The sequence below is a fragment of the Eptesicus fuscus genome, chromosome 3 (genome assembly GCF_027574615.1).
Source record: "Eptesicus fuscus isolate TK198812 chromosome 3, DD_ASM_mEF_20220401, whole genome shotgun sequence".
Lineage (NCBI taxonomy): Eukaryota > Metazoa > Chordata > Mammalia > Chiroptera > Vespertilionidae > Eptesicus > Eptesicus fuscus.
In genome coordinates, this window is record NC_072475.1 from 103,622,278 (window position 1) to 103,643,040 (window position 20,763).

At 44.4% G+C, this 20,763-nt stretch overlaps 1 protein-coding gene across 5 annotated transcripts in view; it reads left to right on the forward strand.

Annotated features, from left to right (window-relative positions):
* Nucleotides 1–12,939: 12,939 nt before the first annotated feature.
* Nucleotides 12,940–20,763, forward strand: part of USP25 (ubiquitin specific peptidase 25) — a 194,366-nt gene continuing 186,542 nt past the window's right edge. For 2 of the 5 annotated variants that reach the window (XM_054714077.1, XM_054714078.1), the window contains exon 1: nucleotides 12,944–13,391. In XM_054714077.1, coding sequence (XP_054570052.1) covers nucleotides 13,347–13,391 — 45 coding nt within the window. In that variant the 5' untranslated portion in view covers nucleotides 12,944–13,346. Of the gene's footprint in view, nucleotides 13,392–20,763 lie in introns of all 5 variants that reach the window. The other 3 variants (XM_054714081.1, XM_054714079.1, XM_054714080.1) reach the window with 3 other exon arrangements.

A 20,763-nucleotide genomic window follows, 5' to 3' on the forward strand; every position in this document is an offset into this window, starting at 1 on the left:
AGCATGGAAAATAGGTAGGAACCAGGCAAGTATGTGGGAAGAGTTAGCACTATAGCTGAAGGGGTCAGTTCCAGCAGCCAGTGCAGTGTTGCTACATCCTTGACTTGACACGACTTGACTCAAGAAGTCACGACTTGACTTGACTTGACTCAAGAAGTCCTCCCCACCATCGTCCTTCCACCCTCACTACTCCTATCACCAGAAACAATTCTAAAGTGTCTCTTTATTGGCCTCACTAGCTAAAGAGTCAGTGGGTCTGAGTGAGCATCTTATTGGCAGAGTACATTCTGTGGGTTGGAGGGAGCAAGTATCAGCATTTTGGTTTCTGTGGCAGTAGTTGGGGCTCTACCTCTCATCCAGACACAATGACCAATACCCCAAACATGAGGTTCAGATAGTGGGCTGCCTCTGCCCGAAATCACAACCTCCAATACATCCAGTACAAAGTGTTAGTACTTTCTAGAAGTAGGCTTAGTTTATGGTATTGTTGAAAGAAAACACAAAGCATATACAGTGTATATGAGTTTCAAGAAAGACTTGCTGTATTTTAGAACATCAGAGTAAGACTGATGAGAATTTTAGAACATCAGAGTAAGACTATTTAATGGCCAAGTGTATGGCCACTTTTGGCAATAGTTACATAAAGAAGAGATAACACAAAATGGTTCTGGAGACTTATCATCTTTCCAGAAGTTGCCATTCATATGCACAGCTATGGATAATTCCATTTAACTGGAATGATGATTCTGCAATGTTAAAGTGTGATTGCCATTCTCAAGGGTATATTTCCACACAACCCTCCCCCGCCCCCAGTGTTTCTACTCACTAGCCTAACTAACTGTTGTAGAGACTCTGGCTACAAATTTCCTACTGAGCATATGCAGGTAATTGGTTCAAACAAATACAATAGATTCATGATTATGTACTTCAAGTTTCTGTGAAGCAAAGGTAAAGAAAGGGTCAAGTTCTCAGTACCTTCATTCAGTAGGCTGGGACTTGAGGCCCATGCTGTCAATTATTTCCACATCATTCTTTCTTCACCAAGGTCTATATCAAAGTTCACTTTCTCTGTAAAACCTTGCTTTGTTTTCTCATATTGAGTCCATTTCCTTCCTTTGACTTCCAGTAATTTATAAATAAATTTGCCTATTAACATCTCATATTCTGTTGTCTGTACTTGTGATTCTCCACCAGATTGTAAACTATGTCAGAGCAAAGACTATGTTCTTTAGGCAGAGTTAGGTATTCCCTAGTCCTCATTTCCTCATTACGTTGTACACTGAGACATTTTTTTCTGTAGCTGACTCCTGACCAGGCTGTAGGCTTTGGGAGGGAGGTGGGTAGATGTTTGTTTTCCTTCAGTCTTTGTCCATGGTACTGAAATTTGAAAGAGCCCATAGCTTGGAATCATTGGTTTGTCTTAAGTGGATTTGTCATAAACAAGATGTCTACTATACTCTCATTTATTTGGCTAAATTATCATATTTTCAGAATGCCAATGAAACTCGTGTGTGTGTGTGTGTGTGTGTGTGTGTGTGTGTGTGTGTGTGTGTGTGTGTTTCTGTTTTTTGGAAGTTAATCCTAACATGACATGTGAAAAAGATTAGAGCATTATATCACTTATTCTCTGAAGATGGAAATAAAAATAAATTTGAGGATTGAGTATAAACCCTTAATGTAATAATCCATATCATCATTAGCTGTTATTTCTTCCCTGACAAAGTTCTGCATAAGTAAGTACTAACTGAATACCATAATTTGCCTTTTTTAATTCATTTTTAATAATATTGGCAAAAGAGGAAGGGTTGCAAAATATATTACCCTCTGAAATCATCATATGCCAAAGCTAAGACACCAAACTAAGAGTCAGAAGTCCCTTTTTTTGTTTATTCAATAAATATTTGCTTAGGTATTATGTTAGGTACCATATACTTTTTGTGCACTGTTGTCAAGTCACTCAACCACTCTGAGACTAAGTTTCCATATTTGTACAATGGACATAGAATTCATCCAGCCTTGTCTCATAGCATAGTGAGAGTCAAATGAGACACACTATATATTCAAGTGATTTTCATATGGTAAAGCACTCAAATATAAAGTTATATTTATTATGTTAGTTATAACACATATACTAGTATATAATATTGCAATAAAATTATAGTTATCAAATACACTATGGTTATCTATCAAAGCCAGTTCCTAACTTCCATAATTTTATTACTACCAAATATTATAACATAATAGTATCATACATTTGAAGTGTATTTTACCATTTTCAGAGCACTTTCAAATAATGCATCACTGATTCTTTTAAACAGCTGAAAATGTAGAACCGCCTTTTCTGCTTTATTCTTTTGTCCACGCATTTCTAGGGCTCCTCTTTTCTACATGATAATTTCTAAAGATAGAACTAAACTAGCTTTTTCTGTTGTCATTGTTAATCCTCCCTCAAGGATATTTTTTCTGTTGATTTTTAAAGAGAGTGGAAAGAAGGGAGATGAGAGAAAGAGGAAGAGGAAGAAGGAGAGAGAGAGAGAGAGAGAGAGAGAGAGAGAGAGAGAGAGAGAGAGAGAGAGACATCTATGTGTCTCTCACATTGATTGGTTGCCTCCCATACATGCCCTGACCAGCCTAGGATCAAACCTGCAAACCAAGTACGTGTCCTTGACCAGGAATCAAACCCATGACCCTTCAGTGCCCAGCTGAAGCTCTAAAACTGTGAACACTGGCCAGGGGAGAACTAAACTAGTTTTTGAATTGTACTTGGATTAAAAAGAAATTTTGATTAAATTTATTTCCAACCTCAATTTCTTGAGGATCTCAATTGTGATACATGATACTTGAGAGACATAAAGAGCTGTCAGATTAGTTTTATTTCTAGATTTCACAAAAAGCCTGATAACAATAGATGTATACAGCAGTGGCCCCAATGTTTTTCATCCTAGGACTGCTCTACACTCAAAAATCATTGATGACCCCAATTATATCTGTAGATTATATCTATCACTCTTTATTTCATTAGAAGTTCAAACTGATAAACTTCAAAAATATTTATTAAATTATTTTAAAACAAGAAACCTGTTACATTTTAATATATATGTATATTTAATATATTTAATATATATTAAAATATATTTGCATCTGAACTTTGTATCTTTTCTACTATCCAAGAAAATCCACAAATAATCAGAATAGTCTAAAACTAGTGGTAAAGTAGCTGCTTAGGAATAAATAAATAAGTTCTTTTGTACATGATTTGATAAATGAAACTATTACAGAAATGTCAGTGGAACACTCCCTTCTTAGACTGTCAGATTTTGTAAACTTACTACTTAACTCTGCTTATCTTGTTTTCTGAGATTCAGAATATTCAGTCCCAGCTGACTAATTCTTCTTGGTTCTCATCTATACTGGTTTTAACTTCTAAATTTATAGGTCACAAGGAAGGCCTACAAATAGTAATCGCAAGAACTTCTCATATATATTATGTACTTACTTTTTATCTTATAGTATTTCTAATACTTTACATGAACTCAATAATTTAATCACTAAAATAACCCTATATTATAATGCTCATTTTATAAGATGACAGAACTGACCCAGAGAACATCTTTCAGTAAAGGTCATGTCAGCAAAACAGAATACTCTCTAAATATTTAAAACAAGGGACACTTAACCCAAAGAATTGGTTATGCAGGTAATGGAAGAGCTGAGAAGCCAAACAAGGACAGTAAGTTCAGCAACAGCAAGAACTCATTATAAATCTTCATTTCAAGGGATGATGAAAGGAAACAAGATTTTGAGCAGAAACTTGAACCAAGGTATGCCAGTCTGGTGACAGGTAGAACCCCAAAGAATTATAGGCCTAGGAGATGCCACCCAAGGGGAAAAGGAGAAGAAAGAGAAATAGCCTTGTTTCTCCCTTTCCTGTACCACCTCCCCCCTCCACCCCACCCCCACTGCAGATACCAGACCTATGTCTCTCATTGGCCAAATCCATTCTAAAGCCAGCTGACCTGAGAGCATGGAATATCCAGGGTTAGTCTTTTCTGTGATTCAGAGCAAAGCAATTGAAGTGCAAGGAATGTACCTGATAGAAAATAGGCAAGGATTGTGCAAAAGGCTTAAGTGAGTTGCCAGGATCATAGAACTAGCAGTCCCTGGCTATTCTTTGGGGTTTGTATGTGTGTAGCAATCATGTGCTCTGAATATAAGAGACAGAGGTCTTGGGAAGTAGCATTAGTTTATGTAGTTTTCTCTGTCCATATATGCCATAGAATAATTTTAGGAAAATGTATGCCTACATAGAAGAGAAAGAAATGAGAAAGGGTCTGGGGCTCGAAGCCATTTTCATTTTCAGAGTATGCTTTTGAGCATGTTCACAGTGAGGGGAGCAAGTGATTCATGCAAGAAATCTCCACATTACTTTTAAAATAGACTTTGCAAAAAATAGTTCACATTGGACTAAATTCCTATTTTGATTCACAGAACCTCTTACTCCCAAAACTATTCCAACTAGAAGTGTCAAAATTGGCAGAAAACTCAGAAGTACTGTTTTGTAAAGTGTCAATGCATTTCTTATCAATCTTAGAGCTTATGAGATAGAGTAGGAAAAAGGATATTTGGTGGCACAAAAGTATAAAATGTAGGGTTAAGTAGATTAAATATGACTGTTATGAGCTTAATTATGTTCCCTTAAAATTCATATGTTAAAGTCCTAACCCCTAGCACCTCAGAATATAACTGTATTTGGAGATAAAGCCTTTAATGATGCGATTAAATTAAAACAAGGCTGTTAGGCTGGGGCTCTAATCCAATATGACTGGTGACCGTATAAAAACAAAGCACCCAGGATCTCTACCACATATGAAGAGGCAGCAATAGTGTGGCACCTCCAAGCTGAGGAGAGAGACTGCAGGAGAAACCAACCCTGCTGGCACCTTGATCTTTGACTTCCAGCCTCCAGAACTGTGAGGAAACAAACCACCCAGTTTGTGACATTTTGTTATGGCTGCCCCTGCCAACAAAGAAGCGATATCTGGAGACTCTCAATGTATACCATTGACTGCTGGAGATACTAATAATGGTATGTTGTATCATATAAAACAATATAAAACAACTAGAGGCCTGGTGCACGAAATTCGTGCACGGAGGGGGGGTTGTCACTCAGGCCAGCCTGTACCCTCTCCAATATGGGACCCCTGAGGGATGTCCAACTGCCCGTTTAGGCCCGATCCCAATGGGATCGGGCCTAAACGGGCAGTTGGACATCCCTCTCATAATCCAGGACTGCTGGCTCCCATTGCTTGCCTGCCTGCCTTCCTGATTGCCCCTAACCGCTTCTGCCTGCCAGCCTGATCACCCCCTAACCACTCTGCTGCCAGCCTGTTTGCCCCCAATGTCCCTCCTCTGCCAGCCTGGTCACCCCTAACTGCCCTCCCCTGCAGGGTTGATCACCTCCAACTGCCCTCCCTTGCAGGCCTGGTCCCTCTCAACTGCCCTCCCTTGCAGGCCTGGTCCTTCTCAACTGCCTCCCTTGCAGGCTGGGTGCCTCCCAACTGCCCTCTCCTGCTGGCCATCTTGTGGTGGCCATCTTGTGTCCACATGGGGGCAGGATCTTTGACCACATGGGGGCAGCTATATTGTGTGTTGCAGTGATGGTCACTCTGCATATTACACTTTTATTAGATAGGATAGAAGCCTGGTACAGGGGTGGGGGCCAGCTGGTTTGCCCTGAAGGGTGTCCCTGATCAGGGTGGGGTTCCCTTGGGGCGTGGGGCAGCCTGAGCAAGGGGCCTGTGGTGGTTTGCAGGCTGGCCACGCCCCCTGGCAACCCAAGCTGAGGCCCTGGTATCTGGAATTAATTTTCCTTCTACAATTGAAACTTTGTAGCCTGGAGCGGAGCCAGGCCTGGGGCTCTCTCCACGGCCGGCAGCCATTTCTGTTGGGGTTATAATTGAAACTTTGTAGCCTTAAGTGGGTGAGCCTGTCCAGGGTGTGCGGAAAGCTTTGCTTCCCCTGTTGCCGGGGACAACCATGGCCTGCTCTCTCAAGCTCCATTCTGCCGCCATTTCTGTTTGAATTTGTTTACCTTCTATAATTGAAACTTTATAGCTTGAGTGGAGGCTTAGGCCTGGCAAGGGCAGGCAGGAAAGCTTGGCTTCCTCTGTTACCTAGGGAACTTTGCTCTCTGTGGCTGTAGCCATCTTGGTGGAGTTAATTTGCATATTTGCTCTGATTGGATGGTGGGCGTGGGTTGTGGGCGTGTCGGAGGTATGGTCAATTTGCATATTTGTCTATTATTAGGTAGGACTAGGGGCCCAGTGCATGAATTTGTGCACTTTGAAAGGAACTGTGGGCTGTGAGGCTGCAGTGGGCACAGGGGCAGGTCTGTGCCCATCCTCCATGCCCCCACCTGGCCTCTCCCACCGCAGCCCCTGGTCTCCTGTCTGTTGGCAGCCCCGCTTGTACCCGCTGATGGCGCGGAGCGATTGGGGCCGGCACCAGCAGTGGGTGCAAGTGGCGGCTGCTGCCCCAATCACCTCTCAGGAGCAAGAGGAGGTGGAGAAGCCCTCAGGAGTGACCGGGGCAGGCAACCACCACTTGCACCTGCTGACGGAGCTAAGTGATCAGGACCAGCGCCGGGTGCTGGCAGCGGGTGCAAGCAGTGGCTCCAGCGCTGGCTATGGATACGAGCGGGGCCAGCACTGGCACTGGCCCTGGGTGCAAGCGGTGGCTCCAGCACCGGCAGCAGGTGCAAATGCCGGGTGGGACCGCAGGACGTGCGAGCAAAGAATTTTCTGTAACCACCAGAGGCTTGCCCCGATGACAATAACCAGCGCCCCACCTTGGTCTGGCGCCCCTGCTCACCTGCTCCACCATCCCACCACGGCCAACGCCTGCCATGTTCTTTGCTCTGCCACCTACTGCTGATGCCCGCCATGTTCCGCACATGACCCCTGGTGATCAGTGCACGTCATAGTGACCTGTTGTTTGGTTGTCCTGCCATTCGGTCTATTTGCATATTAGGGTTTTATATATATAGGTACTAGAGGCCTGGTGCATGAAAATTAATGCACTGGAGGGGGGTGTCCCTCAGCCCAGCCTGCCCCCTCTCACAGTCCGGGAGCCCTCAGGGGCGGGAGGCGACTCGGCGATCAGGGGAAGGCGACAACCCCATCACACCTCTGCTGCTGCCACTGCCGGCAGCGCAAGCCTCAGCCGGCCCTGGTTACCTGAGCCTTGGGTGGCCCTGGGCGGCTGGGCAGCCACCATCCGAGGCTTGCCTGTGCCTTGGGCCAGCCCTGGGTGGCTGGGGGTCTGAGGGGACTGGGGGACTCTGGAGGCAGGCACGCGGAGCTGAGGGGATTGGGCTCCGCCATCTTGTGGCTGTGGGTGCCGCCATCTTTGAGGGAATGGCAGTCAATTAGCATATTCCCTCTTTATTGGCTGTGGGTGCCACCATCTTTGTGAGGGTGTGATGGTTAATTAGCATATTCCCTCTTTATTAGATAGGATAGCTGCCAGAACCACAAAGCTGTCCATTTGGAATGAGACATGCACTGCAAAAGCATAAATAAGCTTGTTTTCTCTCCTTCATGGCTTCCCATTGAATTTAATAAGCATTTATTTTGCATGTATCAGGCAAATAGTACTCTTACAAGTGCTAATCTATGAACACCTATCATTAAATGGTGCCATTGTGATATCATAGAGAGCTCCTCTTTGAATAATTGCTTATGGTTTCCTTATTGGTGGGAAAAAATTATTCCAGAATGTCAATACATCTAAGGAAGGAAAATAATTCTGATTCTCCTTAAAGTAGAATTAAGAACCACTCTTTTGTTGCGGAAATTGTTCAAATCTACCCTATGAATTGAATGTTTCTTATTTGTATCTTACAAATGTGCTTTAGCAATGTATTAGATTCTTGGTCCAGAAATGGATTTTCAAACCTTTTCTAAACAAAGAGAAATGAATAGTTTTAAATAGACTTTGTAAAAAATAGTCCACATTGGACTATTTTTCATATATAAGACATTATACTGAATATTATAAGAAACATAATTTTGACCCAAAATAGAAAAATAGTCTTGATATTAAAAACTAAATTTAAAATTTTATATGAAATCTGTCACTTTATGTGTTCCCCTGAATGTCAATAATCCAGAGGAAAGCAGTAGTTTAGGAATTATTAAATAGTATTCCTAGGCTATTATTCCAACAACTATACATATAAAGGCTGATTCATGAATAGCAAAACTGACATTGTGACAAATTTTTTAAATGCATTAGAATACCTGGCAATGGGTTTTATGTGTAAATTTATCTTAAATTCTCAAATTTCCATTTTCTATTCATTTTAATTGTACTCTTTCTAAAAGAGAATACCTATAAGGAAACTTGAAATTGCCTTCTCAAAGTTCTCCAAAATAACAATTATGGTAAAAAAAATTAAGTAGGAAACCATCAGATATAATTTGGAAATGAATGACCAAAGTGGGCAAGTATAACTACCCTATAAAGAGCTTTATTTGATAATTATTTAATAAGCACCAGAAGATAATTTTTTGGTGGAACTAAAAAAATTTTACCCAGAGAAACACATTGGCAAATTCTTGAAACTAATCTTTAGGATCTGGCAATGTCTTTTTTAAACCACAGTACTAGATTTTTATGTTTGATTTAACTTTATTCTTCCTCTATTGGGGGAGGGGTAATCCTCACCAGAGGTTATTTTTTCCATTGATTTTTAGAGAGAATGGAAGGGGGAAGGAGGAAAGAAAGAAAGAGAGAGAGATGGATAGGTTGCCTCCCACTTGTGCCCTGGATGGAGCCTGCAATCCAGGCACCTGCCTTGACTAGGAATAGAACTTGTGACTCTTCCTTGTGGCTGACACTCTAACCACCGAGCATAACCAGCCAGTGCTAGATTTAACTTTCTTAAATTCAAATATCATGAACCTGATAGATTTTCTTTTTAAATCTAGAATGCAGAGAAACAGGAAGTTGATATGTTGAAAAGAACTTTGTTCTTTAAATGAGGAAAAATCAATTCTAGTATGCCTTCCTGGATGAGTCATTCTCTGTGCATTCTGTCAGAACTGTTGCATTATTTCTAAAATCCTGAGTTTCCAACCATCTCACATATTTTGAAATTCTTATGGTAAAGACATAAGATATCAATAAAATAAAATTTGTAAATTGTCAAAATCAAATGATCAAAAAATATGAAGAAACGAGGAAAAGATCTCAAAAGGTGGTTGAAGATAATCTAAGGTGCAAAAACGGTTGTAATGTACACAGATTTGTTACAAAGCCCTAAGTGTTACTTGACCTATGACCTATACGTATAAAAGCCTAAGCAACCATTAAGACAGGACAACTGGCTGGTAGCTATGATGTGCACTAGCCACCAGGGGGCAGATGCTCAATGCAGGAGCTGCCCTCTGGTGGTCAGTGTGCTCCCACAGCCAACCTATGGTGGATGGACACCCTCCCATGGTCCCTCCCCCCAGCTGACTGGCCCTGTTTGCCCTGATTGGTACTGGGCGAGATGGCCAGATTGGCTCCAATCACCGGCCCGGCTGAGGGACCCCACCCATGCACGAATTCATGCACCGGGCCTCTAGTCCTACCTTATAATAGAGAAACATGCAAATTGACCGCACCTCCGCTATGCCCATGATTGGGCCTGCGAGAGGCTGGGGGCGGGACTCCGGGTGGCCTATCCGGCTGTTGAGAAGACCAAGATGGCGGCGCCCCATCCTCTTAGTTCCGGGGGTCCTGGGGGCGATCGCCACCCTGGGGAAGCGTGGCCGGGCCGAGCCAGCTGCTCCCAGGGGTTCTGGGGGCGATCGCCACCCTGGGGGGGCGTGGCCGGGCTGAGCCAGCTGCTCCCAGGGGTTCTGGGGGCGATCGCCACCCTGGGGGGGCGTGGCCGGGCCCAGCCAGGCGCTCCCGGGGGTCCCGGGGGCGTGGCCGGGCCGAGCCAGGTGCTCCCGGGGGTCCCGGGGGCGTGGCCGGGCCGAGCCAGGTGCTCCCGGGGGTCCCGGGGGCGATCGCCACCCTGGGGGGGCGTGGCCGGGCCCAGCCAGGCGCTCCCCGGGGGTCCCGGGGGCGATCGCCACCCTAGGGGGGGCGTGGCAGGACTCACCCAGCCGCTCCCGGGGGTCCCTGGGGAGATCGGCACCCCGGGGAGGTGAGGCGGGACTCGCCCAGCCGCTCCCAGGGTCCCTGTGAACATTGCAGGCATGTGGTTGCTGAGACCCAGACCAGGCCTCTGGCCACAGATTCATAGCTTTGCGGAGACCTAGGGCAGGGATCTGCTTCATCTGCAGAGAGACAGAGGTTCTGCAGTGCCCCCAAGACGTGGGTGGGCCCAGCCAGGGATCAAGGGGCATGAAAGGACTCCTGGCAGAGGGGCAAGGACTCTCACCCCTGAGGCGGGGGTTGAGGGGTGGAGCCACCTCAGTGAAGGGGTGCTGCACTGCAGGGTACTGGACTGACTGACGTGATTCAGAGAAGCTCCCAGTGCTAATGGGCCTCGCTCAGGCAGCCTTCACACTTCAGAGGCAGTGACTACTGCTCCTGCCTTGACCCAAAAGCAAGCTCGCTACACCCTGCCCCATGGCAGAGCATGCCTAGGCAGTGAGTGGGAAGCCTTCCACCTGCTTCGGAGAAGGGGGGGGGGCAGTAAAGAATGGGGGGAGAGGAAAGAATGTGGAGCATCCGCAATGAAGAGGTGCCTGAGAAAGAGGCTCGGAAGCCTGACTGGAAGGTTTGTTCTGTTTGCTGGGCCGCTGCCCCTTAGGAAGCGCAAAGAGCATGGCTCTGAGGGCTTCCTGTGTGCTCTGAGGGCTTCCTGAGTCAAGTTCCACAGCCAACTGGAATTGGCCTCAGTTTCCTGGTCTGTAAAATGGATGAAGCGTGTCCCGGTGCCTTCACTGAGCTTTGATGGCCAATTGAGATACTATATAAAGAAAATGAGGGAAGAAGTGAGAAAGAAAAGGAAGGACGAGCAACATAAAAGAAAGACTGAAAGGAACCTGTAAACCCATTGTCACTTAAATAGGGAATATAGTCAATAGTGTTGTAATGATGGTGTGATGCCAGGTGGGTACTAGAAATATCGGGGAACACTTTGTAAAGTATATGATTGTCTAACCACTATTCTGTAACTAATATAAAACCTGAAACCAATACAAAATAATGTTGAATGTAAAGAAATGAAAATTGGAGTGAAATTTTTATAAATTTCAAAGTTTAAATAAAAGCTGTAAAGGAAGGAAGGGGAGAATAAAAAGTGTTTTTCATTTTGCCACTTCATTAAAAAGACAGTTGTCTTTATATGGTGCTTTTATACTTTTCTAAGTCATTATCTCATTTTAATTTCCGGGCAACTTAAAGACAAGATAAGTATTCCCTCCACTATTCAAAGAAAGGAAATCTTGGTGTCTGGTCCTAATGATTCAATCGTCAAGCCCTTATTGTACAGCAGGGTTAGTAAAATTTTCTGTGCAGGGTCATATCTATACTAATAAAAGCCTTGGGGGTGATCAGGCCAGCAGCGGAGGTTATTTGGGGGCAATCAGGCCAGCAAGGAAGCAGTTAGGGGGCAATCAGGCAGGTAGGTGAGCGGTTAGGAGCCAGTGGTCCCGGATTGTGAGAGGGATGTCCAACTGCAGGATGTCCTGTGGAATCGGGCCTAAACCTGCTGTTCGACATCCCCTGAGGGGTCCCATATTAGAGAGGGTGCAAGCTGGGCTGCGGGACACCCTCCCCAGTGCACGAATTTCGTGCACCGGGCCTCTAGTTATTAAATAACACCAAATAATATTTCAATGATCATTTACCAAGTTTGTTTTTCTTCTCAACAGATTAAAAATTATACCTGGACTTGCATATGTGTGTATTGAATTTGTGATAATATGCACTAATTATTCCACCCCTCCCAGGTTAGCTCCTAAAAACACAAGATATATTTAAGGATAGAGATTGCTTTCCCCATGTTAGGTTTTCTTTAAAATTATATATAGGGTATCTTCCCAAAATGCATATACACTGAATAATTATTACTTTCAAAAGGTTAAAACTGAAAAGAAAGAAACATCAGTTGAGCTATCAGAAAAAAAATGTGTGTACATCTTTTTGGGACACCCTCCCTGCAGAGTGGTTGATAGTTTGGCAACTGGGATATTAGAACAATGTAGCATTTAGACAGTGATGCTTTTGTAATGTTGTCTGTTGTACAGACCATAACTCATTTATATAAAATCTTCGGGAAATAAACTATTTCTCCAGAGCCTAGCAGTGACCGGCACATGTTTGAATGAATGAAGTAGACGGAGAATGTCAATATTAATTCATGTAATGATTAGTAAAGAAAAAAAGGACCTTCTAGCAGAAGGTCTTCTGCCCACTGTTTGCTTAATTCATTCTTGTCTTTTCCCTCTGGGAAAAGTTTTTTTGCTTGGGAAATTCCTAGAAGGCAAAGACAGAGGAGGGAGACTTAGACGAGAGAAGGGGTTCGTTCGGGACTCGAAATGGTTTTGGGACAGTATTGGGGGGCCCAGAGGACAATGTTTTGTCTCGTAGGAGTTGGGAGAGCCGGCGATCCGACCGGTCCTGGGCCCCGGAGGAAAGCAGCCCCCCAGCCCCGGCGTGGAATTCCGCGCAGCCCCGCGCTGCGGTCGCGCCACCTGCGGCAGAGGCGGCTCCAGGCCCGGCCGGAGGGGCGCGCCCGCCCTCCCCGGAGCGCGGGGCCCGCGCGGGCGGCGGGGAGCCGGGGCCCGGGGGCGGGACTCGGAGACGGCCCCGCCTCGCCCCGCGGCCCCGCGGGTCACAATGTAGGGTTAGGCGGCGGCGGCGGGCGGGGCTCGGCGGGGGCGGAGCCGCCGGGCAGGGGCGGTGCCGGTCGTTGGGGGAGGGGAGGGGAGGAGGACGCGAGCGGGAGGAGGACAGCGCCATTCCGGCCGGCCGCTCCCTCCGGTCCCTCTTCCTTCCCCGCAGTGGCCCGCGGGCGCCGGCGAAGGAGCGAGCGCGTGACGCGGCCCGGCTAGCCGCGCCCTCCCGCCCCGGCGTCCGCCGCCCATGGCCCGGGCCGCGCCGGCCAGCCGCGCCGAGTCGTGAAGCCGCCTCCGTGGCCCTCGCCGTCCGCGCCTCGCCGCCGGCCCGCGGTGCCCGCGCACCCCAGCCGCCATCACCTTCGCGCCTGGCTGGCGGGGGCGCCGTCCCCGGCCGTCCGCGCCGTTCCCTGGAGCTCGGCGGAGGGGGGCAGCCGGGGCCGGCCGAGGTGCGAGGGGCCGGACGCCGCCGCCTGGGTCGCCGCCGGCGCCGCGGGGGCCATGACCGTGGAGCAGAACGTGCTGCAGCAGAGCGCGGCGCAGAAGGTGAGGCGAGCCCCCCTTCCGACGGGCTGCCCGCCCCGGCCCCCCGCCCGGCCCCCTCCCCTCGCTGCCGCTCGGCCTCGCCGTCCCGGGCTCCCTCTCCGCCACCCACTGCCCCTGCCCGTTGCCTTTCGGGGCGTCGCGCCCGGTGCCGGCCGCTCGTGGAAGCGGGTGCAGGTAGCGGGTCGCAGTCCGCTTCCTTCTTGCCGATTGTGGTCCTGTAACCAACGGTGCGGGGCGCTGATTGAGAGCGACCCGCACAGTCCTGCAGTCCTCCTGGTGGCTTCTTCGTGACGCTTCTTCTCCTTTAAAAACAAAAAGCCAGTTGTCATTCCTGCGGAGCACAGTTTGTACTGCGAAGGTAGGCGCGTTCCAGGCCTCTGTTCTGCGAAAGGGTCTCCGTCAGAACTGACTGGCCTGCCTTGCGCTTGCGGGGCAGGTACGTTTACCAGGTGGACTCTACGTCCAAGTAGAGGGTTTGGCTGTTCCCCTTCCCTCTCCAGTTTCTGTCTTTTTTCTTCTTTTGTCCCCTTATCTGAGCACAGGAACTGTCCCTTAAGGAAGGAGACCTTTCTGGCCATGTTTATTCCAGGAATCTTTTGTCCCCTAAGTTTGACCTTGTTCCATGGTTCACCCTCTACTCTGGCCTCAGTCACACATTCAGATGGCCACCTAAGTAAAATGAAAATAAATCAGTCTATGTTTGTGAAGCTCCAGCTCTTTTATGGTCAGTCGTGAGAGACGCTCTTTTTATTCTAGATTTTGCTTTCAGAATCTCAAGTGCACTATCATGGCTCGAACTAGATCCTGAAGAGTAGTTGGCTATGCCTTTTTTTTTTTTTTTTTTAAGGGGGATCATTGGTGTGAGAAGCATTTTGGGTAAAAGGAAAGCATTGCTTTAAGTCCTGTTGGAGTTATAGGGATCACTTGGCTTTGTGAGCAGCTGCCAGAGATGTGTGTGGTTCCTCCGGGGGAGTAATGAATGCCCCCCCCCCCCCATGTCGTAGTTTTGGCATAGTTATCCTACCTGTGCTTGGTTATAGAATGAGGCCTGCTGCCCTAAAATGGTCTATTTATATATTCACAGTATGCTAAGTTTTTGCTTTGAGATTGTTTTTAGAATTTTATGATAGTACTTGTAATTGAAGATGCTCAAGAATTTTGGAAAGCAAGGATAGTGCATTGTTATTTTAGGCTCTTTGGGAAAGTTCTTTTGTAACTCGTGTGTGTTATCCTTGACTGTTGCTGGTAAATTTAGAAGGTTACTGCACACTGCTGTTTATTTACAGTGAAATAATTCTAGATTTAATACGAGTTTAGAACAGTTTATCTTCTAATCCCCCCTTTATTCTGTTTTGAATATCTTAAACTTTAGTTTTTGATATTTATGTGATAAAGTGCTAATACTTTCAACAGGATTTCGAGGTCATGTATACTAAGTAACATATAATAAGTTTGGTATCATTTTTGTTAATTCTTTTCAGTGTTGAATATTAAAGCCTATTTCAAAGTGGGAAATGTAGCTAATATTTTTTACATCTCTTAAATTTGAATAATGGCAAAAAGTTTGTTAAATTGATTTTGCCTAAGTACTTTTTTAAATAGAATCAGATAATACAGGTCTGTCTGGATCAGAGGTTTATACATAAAGTTGTAGGATTCAAAATCAAAACACTGAAAGTGATCTTGGCCATCAAGTCCAATTTCCTAGTTAATGAACCCTCTCTTACATAAAGAAAGTAGTAGTTAATTTAAAGTATTACAATTATGATGCTATTTTTAGTGTATATCAGATTATTTCATTGATTTTGGGGAATTTTTTTAGAGCACTATAATTTTATACTTTCATCATAGTATTTGTATTGTTTAGAAAACAATGTTTAATTTCTTTATTACTATACTATTACATATTAGAGTTATTTAAAAAATATTTATATGGGTATGAATACTTTGCACCACCTAATTCAAATAAATTGATAGATTTAAATCCACCAAACTAGCCCTGGCCGGTTTGGCTTAGTGGATAGAGCGTCGGCCTGTGGACTGAGGGGTCCTGGGTTCCATTCCAGTCAAGGGCACATGCCTGGGTTGCAGGCTCCATCTCCAGTTCGGGGAGTGCAGGAGGCAGCCAATCAATGGTTCTCTCTCATCATTGATGTTTCTGTCTCTCTCTCCCTCTCCCTTCCTCTCTGAAATCAATAAAAATATATTTAAAAAAAGAAAAGAAAAAGGTTCACACCCAAGCCTTCACTCCTTCATTTATAAGTGAATGAATGAATGAATGAATAAATAAATAAATAAACCCACCAAACTAGTAACTAGGAAATGGACTTCAAGCTAGCAACTAGGAAGTGAACTTCATACTTTAGAAGAAACAAAAGTGAAACTTTTTGTTTTCTCTTTGAAACTTTATGATCAGTAAAAGGAGAGTGGTTTAGTGCACATTGCACAACCAAAATTTTAGTCTATTTTCTGCTCTCAAAAAAATTGTGTGTGTATGCACTTGTATAACATTAGTTTTATGTAAAATAACTATATTCTGGTGATTAGAACAGTTCCCAATATTTTCAGTATTCTTTTTTTTTCATCCGGAGGATAATCAGTGATAATCTTTAAAAAAAAATTTTTTTAAAGCAGCACAACACAAAACTTTCATAGCTCTTTGTTTACCTACAGAGTAGCTTATCACTGTTTAATGTAACTCAAGAGGCTGTCTTTTCCTCTGATGTGTTATTTGCTTGATGCTGAAGTTTGTCCATGCAGACATTTATGAAATGGGATACAACTGCAGAGAGCTACTTTTCTGAGGTGTAGATGATACAGGTGAGGTGGAGGCAGATTAGATACAGTTAAATTCTGTCATTTGGTCTTGAAGATGTATCTTAAGCCTTTATACTTGATATTTTTCTAAGTGTAGTATCTTTAGATCTCAGAAATTTGATACATAGATTCAGATCTAAGTGAGGATTCTTTAGGGCAGCAATAGAAGGCGAAGGCTTCTTCCCAGAAACCAAATTAAGTTGTGAAGCGAGCTGAATATTACTTACGTTATATGCATCCGTCTGAGTTGAATAAAATGTAAGGTTCATAAGGGCAGGTATATTGGCTGTAGAGCTTATATGTAGTAGGTTTGAGTAAATATTTGATGGTGAAATAAGAGTGTTTTCTAAAAGGGATGCAAGTACAGTAGTTATTTTAATTTCCTAACTGAATCTCAAGATTTAACATTATGAGAAACAATGAAAGTTCGAACCAGACAATTGTTGTAATATAGGCAGTGTAGTGAAGACAGTATGATGTGGGTAGGATCTAAATCACCTTTCTAATACCTTGGGCAAATCATTAAATGCCTCTGAATCATCTTTTAAAGCCTCAAAGTTAGTATGATTAGACACCTTTTTTATATCTGAGTGTTTAATAGATATAAGCATGCATTTATTCCAGTTAGAGGGAGGATTAAAGAAGAAATAGTAGAGGATGGAGGAAGAAGGAATCTTATGGATCAACAATCAATTTTCAGTTAATTACATGGGTGTTAGGTGCGAAGGATGTCACATAAACATATATGGAATGTTTACTATGTACCTAAGGAATTATGCTAAGAGCTTTTTAAACTTTGTTTTGTAATATTTAATCTTCCCAACCACCTTATTAGATGAGCACTATTTTTCCCCTTCTTGTTGTGATTGAGGCAACAGTATTAGAGAAGTTAAGAACTAGAGCAACATTTCATTGTGATTGTGTGTTTAAACTCAGAGTCAGCAGGTTCAATAGCTCCTGCTCTTAACCATTATGCTTTCTGATAAAATCTCCTTTAGTCATGATACCTCCAAATTCATTGTACTATATTTTAATCTAGAATTTGGTATCTGTATTCTTACATGAGCTTGGTTACACAGTTTACTTTTGTATATATGGGCTCCTAATGGAAGATTAGATCATAAAATCATTAGAAAGTTTTTTGTGTTTTTCTGTGCTTTGGGAATTGTTTACTTTAGGATTAGGTTTTAAAACCTTTAAAATTGGTGGTATTAAATGATTATTTGTCATTCACCCTAATACTTGTTATTTTGAAGTTTTGATGACTATAACAATACTAGAGGCCTGGTGCACGAAATTCATGCACGGGGTGGGGGGTGTGGTGTCCCTCAGCCCAGCCTGCACCTTCTCCAGTCTGGAACCCCTCAAGGGATATCCGACTGTTGGACATCCCTCTCACAATCCAGGACTGCTGGCTCCCAACCGCTCACCTCCCTGCCTGCCTGATTGCCCCTAACTGCTTCTGCCTGCCAGCCTGATCACCCCCTAATCACTTCCCTGCCAGCCTGATCGACACCTAACTGCTCCCCTGCTGGCCCAGTTGCCCCCAGCTGCCCTCCCCTGCTAGCCTGGTCACCCCCTACTGCCCTCCCCTGCAGGACTGGTTCCCCCCAACTGCCCTCCCTCTGTTGCAGGCCTGGTCCCCCCCAACTGCCCTCCCTCCCCTGTAGGTCTGGGTCCCCCCAATTGCCCTCCTCTACAGGTCTGGTCGCCCCCAACTGTTCTCCTCTGCAGGCCTGGTCGCCCCCAACTGCCCTCGTCTGCCGGCCCAGTCACCCCTAACTGCCCTCCCCTGCAGGCCTGATTGCCCCCAACTGCCCTCCCTTGCAGGCCTGGTCCCTCCCAACTTTCCTCCCCTGCTGGCCTGGACTCCCCCAACTGCCCTCCTCTGCTGGCCCGGTCACCCCTAACTGCCCTCCCCTGCTGGCCTGATCACCCACAACTGCCCTCCCCTGCAGGCCATCTTGTGGTGGCCATCTTGTGTCCACATGGGGGTGGCCACCATCTTGTGTGTTGGAGTGATGGTCAATTTGCATATTACTCTTTTATTAGATAGGGTCACAATGACCATTTTGTTACAGCAAGTTTTAGATAAGCTTTCCAAATTTTTATTATCTTTTAGATTTTCTACTTCTTCCATTTCAATTTTAAGACTGTTTATAGATTCAGGTTATATTTCATTTAGGTTTACATATATATTAGTCTGATCTTTTCTCTTAAATCTATGTATATTTTGGTGGATCCCTTTCTTTTTTCTTTAATAATTCCACCTTTCTACTCATTCAGGTGGTTATTGTTACTTTTATACTTGAATTCACATTTAGTGAATTTTTAATCATGTTTAATAACAAAAAGCATTTTGGATTGTGGATTTTCATCTGATTTAGTTCTGACCTTATTTATTTATTTTTTCATTACTTAAAAGATTGCTTTTTGTTTACTTTCCAAGATGTTGCATTTTAAAAATTATTGATTTTTAGTTTTGATGCATTATTTAAAAAACATGATTAGTGATGGTTTTAGAAATTTATTAAGATGTTCTTATGACTGCGTATATGTGAGGTTTTAATGAGCATATGAAAAGGATGTGTATTCTTTGAAAGTTATAGAGTTATATATATATTAATGAGCACTTATAGTGTGATTTGAATATCTACTTTGTCTTAAATTCTGGGAGATGTTGAGGTCTTAATGTAATTTCATCAAATTCTCTATGTATTTTTAATGGATCTAATCCACATTTGTTTGTATTTGCTGGTCAATAGTAAAAGTTTATGATTTACATATATGGTGATAACTAATAAATTTAATATTTTGTTGTCATTTGAGTCCCCATATATTAGCCATATTTTTCCATTCAGTTTTGGTGTATTGATCAAGCTTCATTATATCAAGTTTCCTACTCTTGCCTCTTTATTCTATAACTAGAGGCCTGATGCACAAAGAATCGTGCAAGAATGGGCCTTCCTTCCCCTGGCTGCCAGCACCGCCTTCGCTCTGGCCAGAGCTGCCTTTTTGCCTTTGCTCCAGCTTGGAGCCGCCTTTGTGCCTTCCCACGCTGCCCAGAGGCCCGGAGCTGCTGGGGCGGTGCGGAACGCCTGCGTCGTCATGGCGACGACGCAGGTGTCCTGCCCCGCCCCCAACCACTCAGCGCCTGTACATACAAATTAACCCACCATCTTTGTTGGCTTAATTTGCATACTCACCCCTGATTGGCTGGTGGGTGTCGTGAAGGTACGGTCAATTTGCATCTTTCTCTTTTATTAGTGTAGATGATTTGAAAATCTTTCTAATTTTTTCTCTTTTAATTTTAAACCAGTTAAGCATGTATTTTTCTGAATGTCAAAAATCAATAATTGGTTTTTCTTCCTTTCCTCTAATATCAATAAGATAAGACTTTTTAGCATTTAAAAAAATATATATATTTATTGATTTTTTACAGAGAGGAAAGGAGAGGGATAGAGAGTCAGAAACATCGATGGGAGAGAAACATAGATCAGCTGCCTCCTGCACACCTCCTATTGGGGATGTGCCTGCAACCAAGGTACATGCCCTTGAACAGAATCGAACCCTGGGACCTTTCAGTCTGCAGGCCGACGCTCTTTCCACTGAGCCAAACCAGTTAGGGCAAGCATATTTTTTATTTACAACATTCCTGATTTTGTTGGGATAATGTCGAATTATAATTCTAAGTGATACCCTTTTACATTTTTTAAGGTATACCTTAAGTGAAAAATAATACTTGTATTACAGACACATTAATAGTTAATTAGTTTTTTTTTAAGATTAGGTATTTACTTTTACTTTTAACTACTTTTTTTCTGTATAGTATAATACTATTTGATCTTACCTTTTAAGTTTCGTGTGTGTGTGTGTGTGTGTGTGTGTGTGTGTGTGTATTGTTTTAACAGTCCTGCCTAGGATTTTTGATCTGAAAATTATAGTGTTCGTCTCAGGAAAAATGTATTTTAAAATTATTGCTCCTACTCTGTTAATTGTTTTCTCCATCTGTAACTACATTATTTGCATGTTAGATATCATTTATCTCTCTTGCTTCAAATTTTATTTTATAACTAGAGACCCAGTGCATGATTAAATCATGCACGTGTAGGGTCCCCTAGGCCTAACCTGCCATCCAGGCCATATCCACTGCCCCGCAAAGCCTAGCACGCTCCACGGACACTGCTGGCAGCCTGCTCCCCGCTTTTGATGGCAGGGGGTCTGCTGGTGCTGGAGCGGACACACAGCTCCCCGCTTTCGATCGCCGGGGAGCTGGCTGTCTGTCCGCTGGTGCACCAGGCCTTTCAAAGGCCTCCGGCGCGGCGGAGGCTTTCGAAAGGCCTGGTGCCGGAGCGGACAGACAGCCAGCTCCCCGCTTTCGCTCCCTGCTTTTGATGGTCCGCAGCAGGACGTGGGCTCGCTGCCCCAGAGACCCCTTCTGTGCTACAGCATAGCCATGGCGCAGACGCTGAGCTCGTGCCGCCGCTGGCGACACGAGCTCAGTGTTCCGCTGGCTCAATTGGCCACCCCAAGTCCTGCCCCCTGCACCTCCCGC